General features: G+C 42.1%; 1 protein-coding gene across 4 annotated transcripts in view; it reads right to left on the bottom strand.

Annotated features, from left to right (window-relative positions):
* The window catches only part of LOC309363888 (uncharacterized protein), a 71,030-nt gene that overhangs the window by 52,284 nt on the left and 6,256 nt on the right, over nucleotides 1-12,490 (bottom strand). Inside the window, exon 4 of one of the 4 annotated variants that reach the window (XM_081900414.1) lies at nucleotides 6,072-6,170. The exons of 2 other annotated variants lie outside the window; for them this stretch is intronic. In XM_081900414.1, the coding sequence (XP_081756540.1) occupies nucleotides 6,072-6,170 (99 nt within the window). Of the gene's footprint in view, nucleotides 1-6,071; nucleotides 6,171-9,657; nucleotides 11,528-12,490 lie in introns of those variants that run through there. One more of the 4 variants, XR_014165622.1, reaches the window with a different exon arrangement.

Here is a 12,490-nt window from a genome sequence, read left to right as displayed (position 1 = left end):
CCCATATGTAAGAAAAAAGTAATGTAATACCTGGCTTCTAGCTTCTTCTGCAACAGACTAACATGACTATCCTTCTGGAAGTTTTTCCTATGTTTAAACAACTCAGGAAAACAATCATAGGGTTAATCAGAGTTAATTCCCTCTCCTTTGTAATCATAGAGGCACTTATTTATGTTTAATACTCATATAGTCAGTGCTTATTTTCTAAAAAATGTTGAGGGGTACTCTCATTTTGTTTCAAGAAAATCACCATTTAATAGTTAAAATCGGAGAAAATAAATACAGTAAATGGACAAAAGTACAAAGATTTACAAAACGTTTAGGGGTATGTGTACCCCTTCGTACCCCTAGAAAAAAGCACTGCTTATAGTTGAGAGGAAGGTTAATCAATTAGGTATTTTCTATGTAGGAACAGCAGATGCAAATAATAGCTGAAGGGTTGTTAAAGAAGTAGTTTCCTTCCAGTTCCAGAAAAAATTTGCCTTGAAAGGTGGGATTTCACAGGGACTCTTCTAAAAAGCTCATTGCTCATACATTTGTACTAGAAGAAGCAAAGCCTGGTAGAAAAAAAGACTTCTGTGGGGTGTTAGGCTAGTTCTAGGCTTGCCATATGTCAGGAAAATTCCTGACATGTCCTGGTTTTGGGGTGCAAAAATGGCATCAGGGGATTTTTGCTGAAAACCCGGATGTATGGAAACAGCTCTGAAAGTTTAAAATAACTACCGGTATTTTGGGGTTAGATTTCCCCAAAGAAGCTCAGCAATTTTGGTGGTTTCCTAAAAATAACAACTTTGCTGGTGTCAGGAATTTTACTTTCTGAAAGATGGCAACTCTAATAGTTCTGAAATGCATTATGCCAGCTACCGGATTTCCGGGCCTATTGTATTATGCAATTTCTTAAGGCACAATAAATACTGGCTTGATGTATAACAAATAATTGTATCACTGATCTACCTGAAGGTTAGGAATCAGGGAAAATGTTCAGAACTGGGTAGAAATAACAAAGCAATAGCTTCCACACCCCTCCTGGCAAGCTTTTAAGCTGAGGCATGACACATTCATGAGACTTGCTCACCTTGCAAGAATGCCCATCTGCGAGGTCGTGCTTAGTTATAGGTGACAATGCCACACCCTCTTGTTCAGGCTTCTGATCAGCTGATGCTGCTCATGGGCATAGCCAAGGGGGGCAGGGAGGGGCAGCTCCCCCCTCCAATAAATAAAAATAAATAAAAATACATAGCTAACTTTGGTTTTGCCCCCACCACAAAAGGCCTGCCCCCCCCAACAAAAATCCTAGCTATGCCCATGCTACCGCCTCCTGAGTGCCTCTCCGCCTGGCAGCCTGCAGCTTTCCCTAGCCTCCACCGAGGCTCTCCACTCTGCTGAGAGGTCAGAGCTGGCATCCTTACGCCCCTTTCCGAAGCAACTGAAGTTGAGGCACAATGGAGACAACTGGCCTCCTCTGACCTCATTTCCCAACAACTGGCCTCCTCTGTTTTCCTTTCTTCTCCTCCTGGGACGGAGCCCACCAACCTAAGTTTGATCCCAATAATGCTGCAGAGTTCATGACAGGCAAAGTGGTGAGCATGGGCGTAGCCAGGATTGTTAGGGGTGCAGACTTTATGTTGGGGTGGGCAGAACTGAGCTATCTGTCACGTCATTGTTCAGTTAGGTGTTTTTATTTACCTGATGGAGGGGCAGCTGCCTCGCCCCCCCCCCCTTGGTAGTGAGATGTGCTATTTTTCTAGTTGTTGTTGTTGTTGTTGTTTAGTTGTTTAGTCGTGTCTGACTCTTCATGACCCCATGGGCCAGAGCACACCAGGCACTCTCGCAGTTTGGTCAAACTCATGAGCAGGAACTGGCAAGCCATTGCCAAGAAAACTCCACGGACAAAAACAACAGGCATATTTTTCTATTAAACTATACTAAACATTTCTCTATTCTAAATCAGCATATACAATTTTTATATAAATCAAGTGTCTTATTTGTCTTCTTTTTTTGGTGATGCATAATGCATAAGTAGTGACACACCTGGTAGCCGATCAACATATTCTGATTAGACAAATAGTTTTAACTACAATTCACGTAATCCCTTAACTGTGCTATCATGTTGGCTGGGGCTGATTGGAGTTTGTAGATGAAAGCATCTGGAGGCACCAGGCTGGGGAAAGCTGCTCTATGGTTTGCAAGATGCTACCACACATTCAGCAGCTGAGACAACATTATGTGCACACACAGTGAAAGTAACAGCATCACTCCAAATATAGTCAGGTTCTCCCACATGTGCATTCTTTGAATGTGAATATAGTTTTATGCTGTGTGTGAACATGTGTACAATGCAACATTTGTATGGTGCTAGAATTAACATAGAACCAATTCCAGCCATTGTGAGCCAGGAGAGCTAGGAGAAAGAGTGCTATGTTAGCAAGAACTAGACCAAAAAGGAACAGATTGGTATTTGTTACACAACTAATGACGTTAAAGATGGCCAATCTGTTGAAGTGGATGGGATGCACACTAAAGACTTTGCAGCAGTTGTGCCAGCAACCCCATGCTATAGGCGGAAATAAATACAGATTTATTTTAGTGTACAGTATTTTAATATTTATACATTGCCTTTTAAAAACCAATGTTATTAACCAAATCTCAGGAATATGGTTATTATTTTAATAAATCCAATGTATATATACATATAGCCTGTTGAGTTTAAATCTCACATTACTTTGGTTGGGCTTTCCTAAGCTTGCTGGGAACTTCAGGTCCCATAACCTTAAGAAGTAACTTCCCTTTGCCTCTATTTTCAATGGCTCTGTGCCAGAATCAGCTACGCATCTAGTGACTTTAATCTCTGCATTAGTTGGGGCTATGTGAGGGATAATTTCCCTCTAGATACAAATAAACTCAAACTAACGTAACTTGTGAAGAAGATTAAAATGATTTCAACCAAGCAATGTGTAAATAATACTGAACTGCAGCCTAATCCCACACATGTTTACTCAGATGTAAAGCTCATAATGTCCAATGGCAGGGCTGGTCAGACTGAGGCTACTGCCTCAGGTAGAAATGTTGAGGGGCAGCAGCAGCTCCCTGCAAACTGTTCTTCCTGAGCCCACTAACTGTGCCGTGTGGCCTGTCCTACACCCCCTAAACTAGTTTGGCAAACACTGCCCCATTGCCAATGGTGAAGTAAGATTCAGCTGCCCAGTCGGTTTCCGTACATGGAATGCCTCACCTCAGGTAGCAAAATGTATTGGACAGGCCCTGTTCCATAGGCCCCTGGGTAAGTGTTCTTAGGACTGTAATCTTCAGGCCAAACTACATGTTATGATAAACACACTTTTTTAAAAAGCATGCTCCAACTGGCCACTTTTATTTTGAAGAAAAAGCAGCCTCTTGGCTACAATTTGGAATATGCTCCCAATCCAGACTGAGGCCTCATACCAGTTATCTGCTGAACTCCCTCAGCTGCTTTTTGCCCATGAAATTGCTCTTTGCTGTTTTTATTTCAAAACAGAGCTGACCAGTTTAGCACCGGCGTAGCAACCCATACTCCCCCTGAGGGAGATAGATTGCCCCCTCGCCCGCTCCTGCCTTCCTACGCTACTGCAGTTTAGGCATTTTTTTAAAAAAGCATTTTACTTTAGACACAGAAAATTGGACAAAAATAAATTTAATTCAGCTAGCCTCTCTTCCAGTGCTATTAATCTGAAATCATTTGAACAGTAACACTTGGCCTCACAGAAAGTCATAGACATAGAGGTATTTATTAACACATGACAGATTTTTCAGAAAACCCTTTGATGTATCCAAGTGGCAGTGGCCACGTGATTATGGGGGCCGAGACGAATGTGGCCTCTTAAAATTAGAAGTCATCATGGTAATATTGATTTGATCACAGTAGCTTTAGTATGTCATAAGCAAAGGTCTCAGATGAAGAGAGAAGAGCAGTGGCGTAGCGTGGGGGGTGCAGGGGGGGCCGGCCGCACCGGGCGCAACATCTGGGGGTTAGGGTTAGGGGGCGCAAATCCACGGGTTAGGGGGCACAAATTACTTGCCTTGCCCCGGGTGCTGACAACCCACGCTACGCCACTGGAGAAGAGAGAGAATTAAGATTTTTCAACATGTAGAGTTGGCATAATTAACTCCATGTTTGTATGTGGGTTTGTGGGTTTTTTTGCTTTAGGTTCAGGGGCAAGGCCAGTTTTATTTTTTTTGTAGCCAGTGATTTCCCCCCCTCCCATACTGTTTTTGGGAAGACCCCTCTTGTTTCCTGGGTTCTGCCCTGACCTGTACTTCCTCTGTGGGCCACACCCCATTACCAGAGTTTTTGATTTCAAGACTTGGCAGTCTTGTGTTGATTTATTCTGAGTCATAAGATCAGGGTAATTTCTGATGTACCTTCACTTCCTCCCCCCCCCCCCCCACTATTCACAACCACCTCCCATGTTTCTTGCGGTTTTGTCTCAGCTTTTCCTGCTCAACTGACAGGAGACTAAATTGCACACCAGAAAGAGGCGTGTCACAGCGAGTAGCAACTGCCACCAGCAACGGCGGCACCAGGAGGAGAGGGCTCATGGCAAAGGGACAAGTGTCAACGAATTCACATCCATTAGCGTAATTTTAGGCTGGTAATTTTAGCTAGGCTGCATTGTGGGTGGGTTACAGCAGGGCAGGAAGAGTAACAGGAGCTGTTTTGGAGCAACGTATACTGCTTTCTCCACACTGTCAAGAAAATCACATGACTCATTTATTTCTATTCAGGTTTTTAACTAATTCTTGTGCTGAATCTGTAAGCAGGAAAAGAAAAACTAGGGAGAGGGAGGCACGGTGGGGAAACTGCCCTTGCCAAATTGTATTCACCTTTGGGGCTGAATTCCTTGTTGGGCTTCCTGGGTTCTTATCCCCTATGTTTTCTTCCAAAGTTTAGAGGGTTTTCTTCCCAAAGTGACTCATTAAAGAGTTTAAGTATGGTGATTTGGTTTAGTTTTGCTCATTCTTTTTTTCCTGATCATGTGCCCCCCTCTCCCTGCTGACTGCCCCCCTCAAAGCTGACAGGAATCACTCCGTACCTGGTCCGTGTTATTGCATTGGGCCTCAGTGCTGTTCCACTGGGTCATTCATCAAACACATCCTTTCTCAGCTCATCCATTATTAGGATAGCTCAGGGAGGGAGGGAGGGAGAGAGGGAAAGAAACTGCTGCTGTTCTGTATCTTTAACTTACACCTGTTTAAGCCGCAGGGAGCCAACTCCATTAACTGTAACTGAGCTGGGTTATTTGCTGTTACTGTTTGTGTTTTGTGTTCTGTTTTGTTTTTTAAATGGTTGGTTGGGATTATCTTGTGCACTCAAGGAAGGCTTCTGCCAGGAGTTGTTTGTTCAGAGACACAGTCCTTCTAGTACCATACTTATCCACATTCTCTTGCCAGTGTGACACTTTTAAACTCCACTTTGTTGCTGCAGCCAGATGTTCAATAAATCATCGTCATCAAGAATTTTGAGGCCAAAGACAAAAGGGGAGGAAAATGTATGAACACCAGGAGGAATAAGAACTTATTGTCATGGGGAGAATGAAAAATTTTACAAGTCCAATGCAAACCATTTCAAAGAGTATCAGTCATTAGGTTTGATTATGAATATTTGTGCCCAGGCTGATCATCTATTATAGTTCCTATGGCCTTCCAGATGTTGCTGGACTACAACTGTTGTCATCCCTGTCCATTGACTTTGCTGGCTGGAGCTGAAGGGAGTTGGAGTCCAACAAACATTATTTATTTATTGCATTTATATCTCACCTTTTTCTTCAAGGAAAAAACATGTGGTACACATGGTTCTCTTGCTCCTCATTTAAATCTCACAACAACCTTGTGAGGTAGGCTAGGCCAAGAGATTATGACTTGTCCAAGGTTACCATCCAGTGAGCTTCACAGCTGAGTGAGGATTTGAACTCTGGTCTCCCAGGTCTTGGTCCAAAACTCCAACCACTACACTATGACTGTACACTACATCTGGAGGGCATCACACTGACAACCCCAACCTACATCTTTGCCCAAATCTGGATTAAAATAATTACCTAAGACCCATCTCTGGTTGTTGGTATCTTGGTTGGTTTGTTTTTTTGGTAGAACCCCGACTGTTGAACATTCTCCTCAGGCAGGCCCACTTGGTAGTGCTTTCATATTGGCACCATGAAAAGAAAAAGAAACACACACACAATGTTACTTTAATTTTACCTACTGTCACTCTTTCATGTTTTAATATTTTAAACATTGTTATATATGTTTAATTGTTTTTAATTTGGGTTGTTAGCTGCTCTTAGAGTTGGAATACTGAAAGGAGGGGTAGACAACATTTCTAACAAACAAATAAGGGCCAGAAACAATCCAGAGAAATGAGTTTCAAACTTCCTATCATTAGGGAACTGTTTCTAAACTAGTAGACCACAATGTACAGTACAAGAATCCTCACTTCACAGTTGTACTGAAATACAGTAACCTCCTTTATTTTATTTTTAAAAAACATGAGAGCATATGATTACTATGGAAGAAGGTCCTGCTGCTGGTCCTGCTCCGAGGAATTGGGCGCACTGTTGGTCCTGCACTCAGATGCCCACACATTGGCATGGACATCTGCACCGACAATTCCTTTTGTTGTTTAGTCGTTTAGTCGTGTCCGACTCTTCATGACCCCATGGACCGGAGCACGCCAGGCACTCCTGTCTTCCACTGCCTCCCGCAGTTTGGTCAGGCTCGTGTTTGTAGCTTCAAGAACAATTCCTATATAGCTTAATTTTAACACTGGGGAAATTTTAACACTGGGACCTCCTGAATTTATTACCCGTTTCCATTAAAGTTAGTTAATTTCCAAGACATTACCAATGTATTTTCCTTCTCTTTTTGTCAATGCTTTTCCTACTAACATTTATAGCTTTGCTAGATTCTGACTTTTGAAATCACCTGAAGCATCTTTAGAAATCGTAGTCAATTGTCCTTAAAGTGTTCCAATGTAGCATCCTTCCCTTGTGATCTATTATACATTTGTCAACTCCCATAGTCACAGCTCTCAGCTGAATACTGTCCTTTTCAGATGATTGATGACACTTTAATTTATCATGTTGATCCAGCACTGCTTTATTTCATTCACTCCCCAAGAACTCTCACAATCAAGAGTAGCCCCAGGGTAGATATTTCTGTATGAAAACTGATGCAAATAAATCACCAATTTTCTCTGCAATCTCCTGTTCATCTTTGCTTTTCTCCTCACAAGCAGACAGCCTTTCACTGACTGGAATACATTTAGTAGGAATACCCTTGACTGTGAAGTCATCAAAATTCCATATTGTCATATTACAGGAAATTTGTCCGAAGAAACAAGAAGATTTCAATTCCTGGTAGGATTGCTACTAGGGCTATGCCTTTTTTCTTCTTCCAAAAAATGGTTTGTAACCTGCTGCACTGCTTTGGAAAGCAAGTTGCCTTAGTTTAGAAATTTGTACTGAAATCCCATTTTGGTTTGGAGCACTTTAAACCTTTGTTGCTTCGGATTCCAAAGTGGCCCAGATATCTCAGAAGTGGGACACTGCAGCCCACCCCCTTGATGGAGGTTATGTTCCTTTTAACAGCTGCACAATAGGCAGAAATTAAGCAGAAGGTACTGGGTAAAACTAACCTGGTGGAAGCCAGCACAAGGACTCCTCCTAGTACAGTGGGGTTTCCTCCCTCTCCTGCCCCCTGCCTGCACTTCTTATAAATCCATTCTGGAGAGTTGAGAGTACACCCCAGAACATCACACAGGGAGATGGTTCCATCGGAGAGCAGAAATGCTTGCACTGGTGGAATGCTCATATCTGAATTCCTTGCATGGTGTTGTCCCCATGATATGCCATGGCAAGTGACATATGTTGATTTTCTGCGTATCACTTCTTGCCAGCCCAATTGCAGGGCCTCCCTCAATAAAAAGTGTTTACCCTATTTCATCTGCCCCAGCTGCCACAAAATATGTCTCTCCTGCATTGGTCTCTACAGCCACAGCAGGCACTGCAACCTCCCAACAGTTTGACTTCACCCGCAAAGGCGTACTCCTCTATTGTCTCCTGAGACAGATGAATGCCAACACCAACAACAATTACTGGCTGATGTGGTATAATTTCTATAGAAAGAGCAATTAGCTCAGTTTTGTAGAAACATAGGATTTTAGTTGGAATAAATTGGATCCATTTTTTCCCCTGGGGAGATGCAACAGATAGATTTTCTGCTTAGTTCTAACTAAGGGTCAAATTATACAACTGTTTTCTTCGGTGGGCCTTTTAAAGCACCCAAAGATCAGTTGTGCTCCCTTGCTTACAGATCACTACCTAGATCACTCTCCTTGTTGAATAGCTGGCCATTTCCATGCCTTTTCAAAGAACATTTTCACCTCTGGCACTTCGCCCAATGTCATCCATATTTGACTGTACAGATTAATGCAAACAATTTCTTTAACACAAACAATTCCTAGTCTTCTCTGCCCTTCCCCTTCCCTAGTCTGCTGCCACTGATTAGATATTTTTAGTTGACAAATGGGGAAAGAGAAGGAAACAAGGAGAGAAATCCTCTTTTTGTGTGTGTTTTGGAATGTAAATCATGCTGCAAAGAAGCAAGCAAAGGGGTCTTCAAAGCTAAGAACAAAGGGGACAAGCTAGGTGCCCTTCAATTGGCTTTGAAGTTCAGAAGGAACCTGTTAAAGATTCCTTTGAAGGGAGAGGCAGTGTGGAGAGAAACAGTGCCAAGATAGGAAGATGTGAGAAAATCTCTCTCAAGGAATAGATGGAATGATGATCACCGACTACAGCAACTGCTATGCAATGAGCTGTTCTGCAGCACTGGGTCACACAGAAAATGTGTGGAATAGGCTTTCTGGCAAGATGCACAGAGCTTTCCTCTCTGCTCATAACATTGGAGCTGAGAGGTACATACATTGCATCAGCTCTGAGTAGGTCTATTTAACATACATGTTGTTCTGTGGCTCAATGGTAAATGAATGGTTGTTCAGAGTAGAACAGCAGGGAACAGAAGGAAACGACAGAGTGGCCACAGTATATCAATGGCTAGTGTATAAATAATGTACAACAAGATGTAGAATAGAAATACAATCAGCACTGTTGATTGACAGCAGAGGGTGACAGCACTCAAAGAAGAATGGAAGTAAGGCGTACTGTGCAAATCATTGCTGGAGAATGGGGCAGCAATCCAAATTTAGTTCTATTTGGGACATGTTGAAAGGCAGAAAACCAAGTAACAGTTCCAATAGTGGAGTATTTATAATGATGATTGCAAAAATCAGGAAAGAGCATGAAGGAAGGCAGAAGGAGGAGAAATTGTGAGTGAAGGTTTTTATAAGTCTCTTCAAGGGTGAAAACCCAAGAGATCATAAAGGAAAGGCTATTATTTAATATTAATTTATTTAAAAGATTTATAGGACACAGACACACATCAATACTTAACCAGGGCGGGGTACAACATAAAATTATTTGTTAACCACCAAATCAATCAAAACAGTAAACACATTCATAAAAAGATCAACAAACAAAAGCAGCTAAAACAACCAGCTAAACACAGTGAAGGTTTAAAAAGGTCACCTGTTCAAAAACCAAAAAAGCCAAGGTAGACAGGTACATCTTTACTTGGCACAGAAATGACAGCAATATTGATGCTTAATATACCTGTTGAAGGATGGTATGAAACAAATTGGGAATTTGAACTGTGAAAAGGGTTCTAGCAGTGGAACGTGAAGGAAAGCGTGGCATGGGTAGGCTGATATGGGAAGTGCCAGAAACAATTTGAATAAGGTACAAAAACAACAACAACAACAAAAGGGAGAGGCAGCATAGATACAGGTTTAAGTACAGAGCAGGTGGTCTGAAAGCCCAGTGGGCCCAACAATTCTAGGTGCTCAGACAGAAGGATTAGCAGGAAAGGAAGATTACAGCCAAACAGAAGGCAATTGGAAGTCAGCAGCAAGCCACCTGCCCTGCTTGACAAAGAAGAGTAAGCAGTTATCTTCTGGACTGCTCTGTAAACCGGGATCTCTTGTGCGGTTCCTGATACCTAAATTACCAGATGCTTAAAACGTTCAACAGAACTGATAAACGGGGGCAGAGTTTGAAAATTCTGCTGCTAAGTGATGCACTCTTTCCCAAAACATGCAAGTTGTGTGGGCTGTGTACACAACATACATTTAAAGCACCCCTCCTAAGAGTCCTGGGAACTGCACCTTACCCTTCAGAAAGCTACAATTCCCAGGAAAATTCCCTTAACAAATTACAGTTCCAGTGATTCTTTTTTGGTGTGTGTGTGTGTGTGTGCGTGCTTTAAATGCATGGTATGTAAGGCAGCCTGCACAGAACCGCAATCACCTCAAGCTTATTCTGCGGCTTTGCCACACAACACCCCCCCCCCCCCCAATTTCCTTTAGCAGAGCACTTATTAGCAGGAAGTCTTGTAGAAGCATAGAAGCAATATGGAAGAAAATAAAAAATGATGGCGATTGGAGAAAAGAGCTGAAGCAATGGGTATGAAGCTGTGAATTCATGCCAGCAGAGAAGGAATTGATTAAATGGACTAACTGGAAATGAGGTCTTCCCCACCCAAGGGAATTTCTATTAGGAATATTTTATGGAGTATATTGTAGGGAGGAGGATATCAGCAAATGAGGTTCATATTCTGGGAAGAAGCAAATATATATTTTTTAAACTCAAGGGTCATTAATGTATCCTGGCAGGAGTTTTCAAATAATAGTATAACAGATGCTCTTTGGGTTCTCAGGAAAAGGCTTTTAAGTGATGCAAGTGTTTTCCCTGGATTAAAACATAGCTAATATATATACTCTGTATTTTATAGGGCTCCTTTCTGAGTTAACTCTCCCCAGGCGGCTTACATGGTAACAGTTCAGAAATACATGAGCAGCAGTACCAAAATGTAAAAATGCAATACAGTGGACGCTCGGGATACAAATGTGATCCGTGCGAGACGCACGTTCGCAACCCGCAGCACAGCGCCACATCTGCACACACGCGGGTTGCGATTCAGCGCTTCTGCACATGCCCAAAGCACGATTTAGCGATTCTGCGCATGTGCAAGCGCCGAAACCTGGAAGTAACCTGTTCTGGTACTTCCGGTTTTAGCGCGTCCGTAACCCAAAAATGTGCAATCTGAAGCATCTCTAACCTGAGGTATGACTGTACTACAGAACACTCCCAACGTTAAATGAACCAGTGAGAATAAAACACCTAGCCACCCTATAATACAGAACACAATTTTCACAAATCTGTCCATTACAAAGAGCAGGACAGCTATAGAAAAATAGCATTGGGGGCCATATATCTCTGAATACTATTTGTTGGGCGGCACACATGGGGTGAGTGCTTTTGTACTTGGGTCCTGCTTGTGGACTTCTCATTGGCCACGGAAAGAACAGACACAGAATGGATGGGTCTTTGGTCTGATCCAGCAGGAGGAGTCTTGTGTTTTTAGGTTCTTAACAATAGGTCATCTGAAACAAATAGTTCTTCAAAACCCTTCTAAAGGATCACTAAGCTTGTCCAGGAATGGGGACAGTGATTAGCCAGAAATGGTAGAGGAGTATGCTTATGTTCAAGGTGAGGGAAAAGACCAGGAGAGATGTGATGGACACATAATGCTTTCACTTCTTGAAGGCAAGGGAGAATTCTGAAGTGTCCCAAAAGAATGGGCTAGGTGAAAATAAAGAACACATAAAAAGCATGTATAAAGTGATGAAGCAATGCATTTGGAAAAAGTACTTGGGAGTTGTAGCTAGCATCGTCTTTTTCTCCTCCATGAACCAGTATGCTAAAAATAATTAAAATTAAGGTTCTGTTGTTGCTGTTTCATTAGGCACATGGAATATGCTGTTCTTCACTGTGATTTTATCTTCTGCTGCCCGTTATGTAATACAATTGTATGTAAGTAGGTCTGTGTATCTATATTGTCATATATTTTAATGACTGCCACTTACCTTAAATTCTGTATGAATATAATGGAATATAATTAAAACCAAAACTTTGTCTGAAACTGAATGCTGTCCCTGCCCCTGCATAGAATTACAGATCCCAAGGATTATTTTTTAAAAACTCCTTCAACAAAGGCTATTTGCCTTTCCTTATAATGTATGGACTGGATATTCTACATACATGGAGGACATGTGAAAGTATTATGCTAAAGATAGGATACAATTGAATCATACATAGATGGATCATCCGAGAGGAAAAAACTTTTGGAGCTTAGGGACTTCCAACATCCTTTTCGAGTAGTGTGACTATGTTGGGATTACTGAGAATTTGAAGGGAGCATGATGTGGAGGATAGAGAAAAGACACTTTGGGGCCTGTGTTGATGGACATAACATAGCGGGGTCTCCCAAGAGAGGGCTAGAGAGTGAGACTTAAGAAGAGGGTGGAGAAAATCAAGGAGATGGGAGAGTCTTATTTGCCCATTGA

This window comes from Podarcis melisellensis (genome assembly GCF_964234715.1).
Source record: "Podarcis melisellensis genome assembly, chromosome: 2".
In the NCBI taxonomy this organism is placed as follows: Eukaryota; Metazoa; Chordata; class Lepidosauria; order Squamata; family Lacertidae; genus Podarcis; species Podarcis melisellensis.
Note: the sequence above shows the minus strand (reverse complement) of the source record. Positions and strands in the feature narration are given on the sequence as shown.